This window comes from Conger conger, chromosome 18 (genome assembly GCF_963514075.1).
Source record: "Conger conger chromosome 18, fConCon1.1, whole genome shotgun sequence".
Classification (NCBI taxonomy): domain Eukaryota; kingdom Metazoa; phylum Chordata; class Actinopteri; order Anguilliformes; family Congridae; genus Conger; species Conger conger.
Genome location: NC_083777.1, coordinates 1,837,039 through 1,847,159, shown reverse-complemented (window position 1 = coordinate 1,847,159; position 10,121 = coordinate 1,837,039). Strand labels below are relative to the sequence as shown.

At 43.3% G+C, this 10,121-nt stretch overlaps 1 protein-coding gene across 4 annotated transcripts; it reads right to left on the bottom strand.

The window, feature by feature from the left end:
• Window positions 1-56: 56 nt before the first annotated feature.
• Window positions 57-8,819, bottom strand: LOC133118045 (G-protein coupled receptor 4-like). Of its 4 annotated transcripts, none has more exons than XM_061227686.1 (4): window positions 8,777-8,819; window positions 1,997-3,940; window positions 692-1,123; window positions 57-253 (listed from the first exon to the last, which is right to left on the bottom strand). In XM_061227686.1, exon 2 carries the CDS (start codon window positions 3,931-3,933, stop codon window positions 2,899-2,901), a length of 1,035 nt encoding a protein of 344 aa, XP_061083670.1. In that variant the 5' UTR covers window positions 3,934-3,940; window positions 8,777-8,819; the 3' UTR covers window positions 57-253; window positions 692-1,123; window positions 1,997-2,898. The 4 variants fall into 4 exon arrangements, with proteins under 4 accessions (XP_061083670.1, XP_061083669.1, XP_061083671.1 ...); XM_061227685.1 differs by having other exon boundaries at window positions 692-1,098; XM_061227687.1 differs by having other exon boundaries at window positions 972-1,098.
• Between the last annotated feature and the right edge of the window lie 1,302 nt (window positions 8,820-10,121).

Sequence of the window (10,121 nt, the reverse complement as noted above, 5' to 3'; positions counted from 1 at the left end):
CATCAGCAGCTGGAGGAGGTCGGAGATAAGCAGGTTGATCAAATACACCGGGAGGACATTGTTGGACTTAATCAGGTGGTGAAGACCAAACAGAGCCAGCAGGTTCAGGGGGACTCCAAGAGTGAAGAAGATGCCGTACAGCACTGGGATGAATATAACATCCTGGCTGAAGTCGATGTTGCACATGTTGCCAACTCCCCCCATGCTGAAGCCATTGGAGGAGCTTGGGTTTGGGGTCAAATTCATCTGTTATCTGTTGACAAATGGGTGGGGGAGATAAGATTCCAATGCTAACTAATCAATTGATCAATAAATTACTTTTATTGTATGACATTTGTTGTAGTTTCACAAAATATGATTTTGCTCTGCTTGAAGAAAAATTGAGATGTATCATCTAAAAAGGTTAACAGAAAAGGGAAGAGACTAATTGCTTATGAACTCTACAGGCAAGTTGCTGTGGCAGACAGCAACTTGCCTGTAGGGTATCTAAGTTGATACTGTGTATAGGTTATTGGCCATTGTCAATACGCGGACTAGGCTTGTGCCAAGTCTAGGAAGCCATTATGAGACTTAGAAATAAGATCTAAAAATATGGGCAAACAATAGGCTTACCAGAATGTTAGGAACAGCATTACAAAGAGAACTGGTGTATGTGTGGGTTCTTTGTCTTGCTGTAGGATGAAGTGCCTACCAATGAGTTTGGAGGTGTTTGGTTGAACTTAATAATTTGGATTCTGCTCTCAGCTGTTCCATCAGCAATGAAGCAAAGTGTGCCAGTTTCTGTGGATACGTGTGCAACCCATAAGACCTCGGCCACCATGTTACACAGATGGGGCAGGAGGGGGGGTGCTTTGGATCTTGGGCAGTTCATTTTAGCTTCCACACAATGCTCTTGGCATCACTCTGATACAAGTGAATCTTGCTCTCATTGGTCCACAAGACATTTTCCAGAACTCTGCAGGCTTTTTTACCTACACATCCTGTTCTGTCCTGCCATCCTGTTTTTTCGGCAAACTACAGGTTTGCATCTTGCAGTGTAGCTTCTGCAGTTCTGTTCATGAAGCCTTCTGCAGACAAGACTCACTGACATGTCCACACCTGCCTCAAAAAGAGTGTTTATGATCTGTTGGACAGGTATTTTGGGGTTTTCATTCATGATGATAAGAATTCTCCAGTCATCAACTGTAGATGTAATCCTTTTACTGATGTTCCAAACTGTTGATTTTGGTAAGCCTAAGGTTTGGCCTCTGTCTCTCAGTGTTATTTTTATTTCCCACCCTCAAAATGACTTCCTTATTTTTTAGCACAATGACTTTTATGAGCACAACTCTGGTCCTGTGCTGACAAATGCCAATAACTGACTCCAAGGACAATCAAAATCCTGGAATTTAGTCTAGATACCAAAGCACTCTTATACCTGCAATAAGAAAGCAATTCAACACAAATGACTCATTAAAAGCTCATGTGAAGTCATTATGGTTCCCTGAAATACAGGGCGGGGCAGTGTGTAAAAAGTGTTCTCATTTCTACATGGTGAAACCAAAATGTTTACATTCTAGAATTAAATATGAGATTATGCACTTTAACCGCAAGTTAATTTTTTGATCACAAATTTAAAATTGTGGAGTACAGAGCCAAATCAAGAAAAAATATAATATTTGTCCCAAGACAGATGCACCTCACTCTATATATGCAGAAACACAATGATCTATTCAGCACCTTTTGCAGCATAATGAGCATATTTTCAAATCTTCAAGGGTTCTTTTGTACCACTTTATTTTACATTTGAGTTACTTGCAAAAAAATTAATGCAGCATGAATTTAAGAGTTTGAAGATAGCAGGTCACTTTCTGTAGAAACAATATTACTCCCTCTACAGATAGATTCTTAATCCATGAACTTAGTGGTAAATAGATCAAATAGATTCAATTAACACTCAATCTTAACATCATAACCTTGACTAAATTCAATAAAACAATAAAAGAATAACACTTACACAGGAGGTAATTATCGCAAGCCTTGTATGTTTGGAGAACAGTCTCAGTGTTGCTATCACAGTAATGGTTAAACAGTATATGTTGTAATGTGTTGTGCTAAATTTCACACCATTTCCTCACAAGAATTCAAACAGCCAAAGTGTGTGTGTGTGTGTGTGTGTGTGTGTGCACCTGCATGTCTGCATGTGTGTGTGTGTGTATTCACACAAAATGTGTGTGGGGCTGTCAGGCATACAGCAATGTAAGCAATGCCTCAAACTACTCAAAAAAAGGATAGGGAATTAAATATATAAAATATAAAAAATATTGTTTCAGACACGCCCACGTACATGTCTATGTTACGGAGAGGGGATTGTCACTCTTGACCTGCCATAGTTTCTGGAGATTTGAGGAGATTCTTTTCAAAACAAAACTGTGAGCTATGAATTGAAGATCTGTCAGAAATGTTGAAAGAATAGATTTCATAATCAGGAACTACATTTAAAATGACTGAATCTTGTAAAACACAATGAAATTCCAGTTCAGTGATTTCTACCATTATAGGTTTTAGCATACAGATATCTCACATACTGTGTGTAATCTTATGTAAAAAGGGCCAGTGTGGGTGCACTTGATTTGCACTTTGTTGTACGTCGCTCTGGATAAGAGCGTCTGCTAAATGCCACGTAATGTAATGTAATGTGCACGTTTTGGTTTTATCCCAGTGCTATTAAACTAATTAACTAACCATGGTCTTCAATTAAGACCTTAATGTGTAGAATCAGCACCAAAACACAAATCAACATAAAAAGTGCTTTACCAATACAAAAACCTGTACCCAGCTCTCCAGATGAGATTGCTCTTTAAAAACCATGCAAGTAAAAAGGACTGAACAATGTACAACTCCGTGAACACTTGTTTTTCACAGATCAGAGTCTTGCGTGGAGTTTGTGGGTCGCTCCCTCTGTTCTGAGGACCTTTCCTGGCTTGTGAACCACCGAACTCTCCTCAGACAGGGCAGATACCTGCAGACAGCCTCTCTGAAGTCGCCACGGAGGAAAATGTAAAATACGGGATCCAGGAGGCTGTTGATGCTAAGCAGCACTCTACCAACCTGGTAAGGCAGGAACACGGCCTTTTCCCATTGGCATGGCATGGAGTGGAACAGTAGTCCCACATACTTCACACAACCAACAAGGTGGTAGGGCCCCAGCACCACCACAAATACCATGACCAGCAGGGCCAGCAGGCCACGGATTTGCCTCTTTTCCCGTTGGGCTAGAGAGACCACCCCTTTCAGAGCCTGCAGGGTCTTCCTGTGGAGGATGACGATGAAACTAAGGGGGAGGAAGAAGGAGAGGACCAGGGTGACCAGACGGTACGTTATGAACCCCTCCTCAGATGGGTACTTCTCAATGCAGAGGGTGGAGTTCTGAGAGGTAGTGAACAAGGATTTCAGGGCAATGGAAGGGGGCAAGGCCACCACCATCCAAATGCCCAGTGCCACCCAGCGGGTGTACTTAAGGCTACGCATGGCCTGGAACTTCATCGGCCGCGCGATGGCAAAGTGCCGCTCCACTGCGATGGCGCACATGAACATTATGCTGGCATAGATGGTGACGTAGAAGATAAAATGCATCCCGCGGCAGGCTGTGGGACCATAGAGCCAGCTGTGCCCCCTCCTGTAGTAATCTATCCACAGAGGAAGCATCAGCAGCTGGAGGAGATTGGAGATAAGCAGGTTGATCAAATACACCGGGAGGACATTGTTGGACTTAATCAGGCGGTGAAGACCAAACAGAGCCAGCAGGTTCAGGGGGACTCCAAGAGTGAAGAAGATGCCATACAGCACTGGGATGAATATAACATCCTGGCTGAAGTCGATGTTGCACATGTTGCCAACTCTCCCCATCCTGAAGCCATTGGATGAACTTAGGTTTGGGTTTGTGAAATCCATCGATCATCTGGTGAAGGAAGAGGTCGGGGAGATGTTAAGAATATGAACACCCAATGCATATTTATTGATTTATTTATTTCATAGTACAGTGTTTGTTGTGATTTCACAAAATACGATTTTGCTCTGCTTGATATTTACATGTGTGTTATGGTGGAAAGACATTTTTGTCTGGAAAATTCCATTATACACTTCTAATGGAATTATAAGTATTTTGATAACATGGGGCAGCAGGGATAGTGCAGTGGGTAGCACTGCCGCCTCACAGCAAGGAGGTCCTGGGTTTGAATCCACAGGGTTTCCTCCGGGTACTCCGGTTTCCTCCCACAGTCCAAAGATATGCAGGTTAGGCTGATTGGAGAGTCTAAATTGCCAGTGGGCACGAGTGTGTGAGTGAATGGTGTGTGTGCCCTGCGATGGACTGGCGACCTGTCCAGGGTGTATTCTTGCCTTTCACCCAATGTATGCTGGGATAGGATCCAGCCCCCCTGCGACCCTGTTCAGGATAAATGGGTTAGGGTAAGGAATGAATGAATTAATTAATGATGGTAGTAATTAAACATGGTAGTTACTCTGTTTGCAGAATCTATCATGTATCATCTGAAAAGTTGAAAAGAAAAGGGCAAAAAGATTGTAGTAGAAAGAGGGACAGAAGCTTGATTGAATCAAGACCTAACGTTGCAAAAGTGCAAAAAAAGTAAAAATACACATACTCTTGCATTGTATTGATTTCATTGGAAAACCCCACGCTAACCCATTGACGGAATTTAGCGAGGGCCGAAGGGGGTTTTGCGTGTTTGTCCTTCTGGTGTTGCTGGAATAATATTAGTAGGGTTTAATAGTAATGACCGCTATGCGGAGAGTCTAGATCAGCTAATGAATAAACCATGTTACAAAGACAGTAGTACCACTCTGCCTTCCGCTCTTTACTGGTCTGGGCTGACCAAGAATCTCCACAGTAGGGTCAATACATCTACCTTCATTATCTGACTCCATTTAAGATATAATTTAGAAATTTGGGTTTGAAACATACGCTAACCTCGGGAGTGATTACACTCGACTCGTACCTGCTCCACCATTACTCAATATATGCTCCCGGGATTAGCATTATTGCTGAAATCTCAGTTCGGAGGAGAACTCAGAGGCTCAGGGTCTAGCCAACACAATACATGCAAAACACTGCCATGATAGTTGCGAGCCCAGGTCGGCGTGCATTAAATGGGCTTCTTAGAGTTAACTTGACAGGAACCAGCGTCATTACGCCCAGAGGGTTCCCTTCGCACCAAATTACAAGAGCCATGCTCCACTAATCCTTTAATGGGCCGAACTTGACGTATGTAGCCTGCGTTCCCGCTTAAGAAGCACCTCAAACCCAGGTCTCCGCCCCCGGATTGGCATCAACAACAGAACCTGCAGGGACCTGCATAGAGCACCCAAGAGGGGACCCTGGCTACATGCAGAGTTGTCATTAGTACTGGGCGAAGAACAATGGATACCCTCGTCCAGGGGTCAAACACGCAGTCTGAATAACCCCGGGTTCGGGTGCCTCTATGGCTGGGAGAGGCCAGGGGGATCCCCTCAGCATCCTACCAGTTCAGCCATCCAGGACATCCAGGCCCACAACACCTTCACTTTGACCAGAACCAGTGGCAGAAGAGGGAAGGGGAGGGGTCTGAGCCATGCATACCCTAGAGCATCTACCCCCAACATCCCTCTGGGGTCACCTGAGCCACCAAAGTCATATGTGACCCATTCTATCATCGTCACTCGGACGTCACGGTCACCAATTTCAGATAAATCAATGTTCATGTAAAAAATGTTTTTGGCTGTTTTTGTGAAGGAGCAGGGGTGGGAGACCAAGAGCGACCGGGAAGGGATAAGTTGGATAACCTCTAAAATAGGTGAGGAAAGAACGTAAAAAGGGAACAAAACTCCCCGGCGATCCGCCAACAGAAAAACAGAAATACGAGAATTTTTTATCGGCAGTCTCGAACGGGCTAATTTTATTCGCCAAACTCTGCCACAAACAGAAGTGAAACCCAGAAACAAAAATTGAAACAAAAAGAAAACAAACTAGGTCCCTAACCTTCTCTATTACTATTTATAATTTATAATTTCTTACTGAATGCTTCTAGAGATTAAAAGCAATTCAGTCTTAAAATCTGTCTGTCTGTCTGTCTGTCTGTCTGTCTACCTTAGTACCTCTATACCGGCTCTGTGTATGTGTCAAAGTCAAACACCAAAGCCCAGAGCAGTGCCAGGAAGAGACTTAAATAGGTCTCCAAGCAGCTGACTGCAATTGGCCATGATTACACCCGCATTCCACACCCTGTCTATGGAAATTGTTGATGAGCTCCGGATCTAGAATGTTCCTGGATGGAACCCAACAGTGCTCCTCTGGTCCACAGCCCTCCCAGTCGACGAGGTACTGAACCCCCCTGCCGACTTGACGACTGGCCAGAATGCGGCGCAAGGTGTATGCTGGCTGGCCGCCCACGATCCGTGGGGGCGGTGGTGGTGTCAAAACACTGGTGAGCACTGGCTTGAGTCGGGACACATGGAAGGTAGGGTGCACTCTCATGGTGCGTGGTAGCTGAAGACGAACCGTGACCGTGTTGATCCGGTGTGTGATCTTAATATATCGGGGAGCGAGCTTCTGGGACTCTACCCGCAAAGGCAAGTCTTTGGTAGCTCGAAAAAAACAGAATTTTTTTATCGGCAGTCTCGAACGGGCTAACTTTATGTGCCAAACTCTGCCACTTGCTCTACAAAACAGAAGTGGAACCCAGAAACAAAAATGGAAACAAAAGAAAAACAAACTAGGTCCCTAAACTTCTTTATTTCTCATTTCTTACTGAATGCTTCTCGAGATTAAAAGAAATTCAGTCCTAAAAACTGTCTGTCTGTCTGTCTGTCTGCATGTACGTATGTCTGTATGTATGTATGTATGTATGTATTGTGGTGGCCCGACCTGCGATCGGTACACCACTGGGTTCGAACAGCCAGTGCGCCGGCGCCAAGCGCTGGGGAAAATAATTAACTCTGAATATTTTCCCCTGACATATCTAAGAGCGGCACCTTGGAGAGAGGCCGGGAGGAGTATCAGCAGCAAGGACAGCGGCCCCGAGGCGAGGCGCGTGCGGGATGTGACGGGAAACTACTAACCTCTTCCTCCTTGAACAGGCACAGCTGCGCCGAGTTCGGGGAAGGGAGCGGCAACATTTAAAAGGAGAAAACAAACGCCAAGCGGGGCTCATGACGGAGGAGGGTTACCCGGAGCCCGAGTGAGTAAACCCTACTACGGAACCTCAAGCTAAACACGCCGCAAGAGAAGCGGAAAGAGCCTGGACGGGCCACGAGAGAGCCAGTGGCACGAAACGAAACTCTGCGGACGAAACCTCCAAAAGCGAGGACTCACGTGAGGAAATCACCATCCCCCTAACCCCGCTAATCTCTCCCTCTCTGCACCCAGAACGGAGCCTCCCAGGCGGACGACTAGGCGGACGAAGGAAGGACAAACTGATTTTTTGGCCGCTGACATTTTTTACGTTTTTCTTTTGTTTTTGGGTTTTTGGATTTTTCCTTTTTTGATTTAGATTTTTTTTGAAAAGAAAAGCACCTGGCTGGGCTGAATAGCTGGGCAGTGCCCTGAAGGCATGTGTAGAACAAATAAAATCATTGTTTTGCACCAATTCTCTCTCTCTCTCTCTCTCTCTCTCTCAACCAGCGGCTCGCCACAGTATGTATGTATGCTGGCTCTGTCTATGTGTCAAAGTTAAACACCAAAGCCCAGAGCAGTGCCAGGAAGAGACTTAAATAGTTCTCCAAGCAGCTGACGGCAATTGGCCATGATTACATCTCTCCTGGAGCGGTAAATTTCCAGCAGTAGACATTGAAAACCATGACAGTTTTAGGCTTTCATCTTAATTTTGTAGAACAATATCTTGGCTTTCATAATCTGCATACTTTATTGTAAAATTCTGAGTGAAAATATAGTTTTAATGTTAAACGTAAGATCACAAGCTAGCACTGGCGTTCGGTTCAGCTACTGAGACCACGCAGCCTTTCATAAGCGTTTCCTTGCCGTTCGTTGCCACAACTCTGATCCTCATATTGACAAAGGTCAAAAAAAGATTCAAAAGACAATCACAAGCCTAAAATCAAGATTAGGTATGGTAGAATCTGTTATGCCTGTATTAAGTACACAACTGAACACACCTGACTAATCAGAAACACATTTGTCCCAGATATTATGACACCCTGAAATGATGGGACTGTGTTTTAAAACTGCTGTAATTTATATAAGGTGACTGCAAAATGTATAAAAATATTGTTTAATGTCCGCACTTTAACCCCTTAAGATTCACCGGCATTGTTTTGCATTGGTTTATTTTTTCTGGGTGCAAATTTCAATCACTATGGTAACAGGATATACTGTTTGAAAGTGTTAACTCACAGTTCTAGTTGTATAACATATTTTAAGATGCCATTGCTGTAGCGACAACAGTTCCATATTTTGTAACATGTGGGTGGTAAAACAAGCGTGGGGGGACCTCTCTGCATTATGGAAATCCACATATTACAAGAAATATGGTAATGGCAATGTCTTTTTAACAACAAGTGTCCAGCAGACCAAATGCATAATAGTTTCTCATTCTAAAAACGAGAGGCCCAATACTCCACTAATATCACTTAGAAAAAATGAATGTGCCACACATTTAAGAGGTTGAAGATGGCAGTTCACCTTCTGTTTAAACAATACTACTTTAGGAACAGATTTATTAACTAGATACAATTAATTAATAATTATAACTTTGACTAAATACAATGAAACAATAAAACTTACATAGGTGGGGATTATCACAAGCCGTGGATGTTTGGAGAACAGTCAGAATAGCACAGTGATGGTTAAACAGGATATACTGTAGTTATTATTACCAATGCACAGCAAAATGGGGCATGCGCACTGTGGTAACTATAACATCCTCCCCAAACACACAGACAGACAGACGCACACACAAACACACAGACAGACAGATGCGCACACAAACACATAGATATGTCAAAAAGTACAGTCCATAATCAGTAGCCAAGTTAAAAAAAACGATGTGCAAGACAACAAAATGGCAGTTATCCAAAAGTGTGTCTAATTAGTTTTTTCAGCTACAAAATTATTGTTTTATATCATTGGCATAGTTATGCTTTTAATAAAAAAACATTTTGGTTGTTTGTCGTTTTCATTTTGGGATCCTTGCTTTCTCTGATATTTGATTGTATTTGACTACATTAGTACATTTCCAAATAGCAAATGGCTTCTACAGGGACAGGTTTTCCTCAGTTTCCCCTCGGCTACTGTTACGAAAACTAGACCATTGCACCAGTCGCACTGAACCAATCAGAATAACACCAAACATTACTATATTCTGACCTGGGATTATCATGAAACATCTTTATGCCATCTCCAGTATTCCTGTGCTCTAACCCTGTAGGAATGTGAGAGAAGGGGGGCTCCCCAGGGGGCCCAGGAAGACACTCTAGTTCTCCCCCACAGGCATGGGTGCCAAAAGTTGGGGGCTAACAATGTATGCTCTAGGGGGGGAAGTCAGCAAGCTGACCAGCGGATGACACCAAATTATTTTTAATTATTTAATTATTTCCAGTTTACAAAGGGAATTTGCATTTATGTATTTATTTAGTGAATCATATCAACAAATACATCTCCATACTGTTTGGTCATGTGGTTAAATTGTTGTTCAGAAATTCTAGCCCCATTGGTGAATGGGGGCCAGACTGGATGGTTTCAGTATTGCAGAAACTGCTGATCCGCAGAAGCCTTTCCTGCAAACACAACGAAGTATCAAGCATCTGAAGTCTGAAAAAGAAAACATTGAGAAGCCTGAAGCCTTTTGGAACAATGTGCTTTAGGCTGATGAAGCCAAAATTTAACTTGCGTGGCCACCACCAAAGAAGGTATGTTTGAAGAAATATGGGTGATGGAAAATATCTAAGTGACTTTGATTATCGGGGCACAGATGGCAGTATATCAGTAAACAGGATCTGAAATTGTGGTCAAAAGTGCTCATTCACTCACCACAATGCTCATGCATTAGTGTGTCAAAAAACATTAGTCAGAAAAACACAATGCACGACATGACTGGACTGTGTCACCAATAACATTCTGTGAACAACTA

Coding starts and splice junctions, on each gene's coding strand:
- LOC133118045 (XM_061227686.1), bottom strand. CDS start 3,933: ATGGATTTCACAAACCCAAACCTAAGTTCATCCAATGGCTTCAGGATG.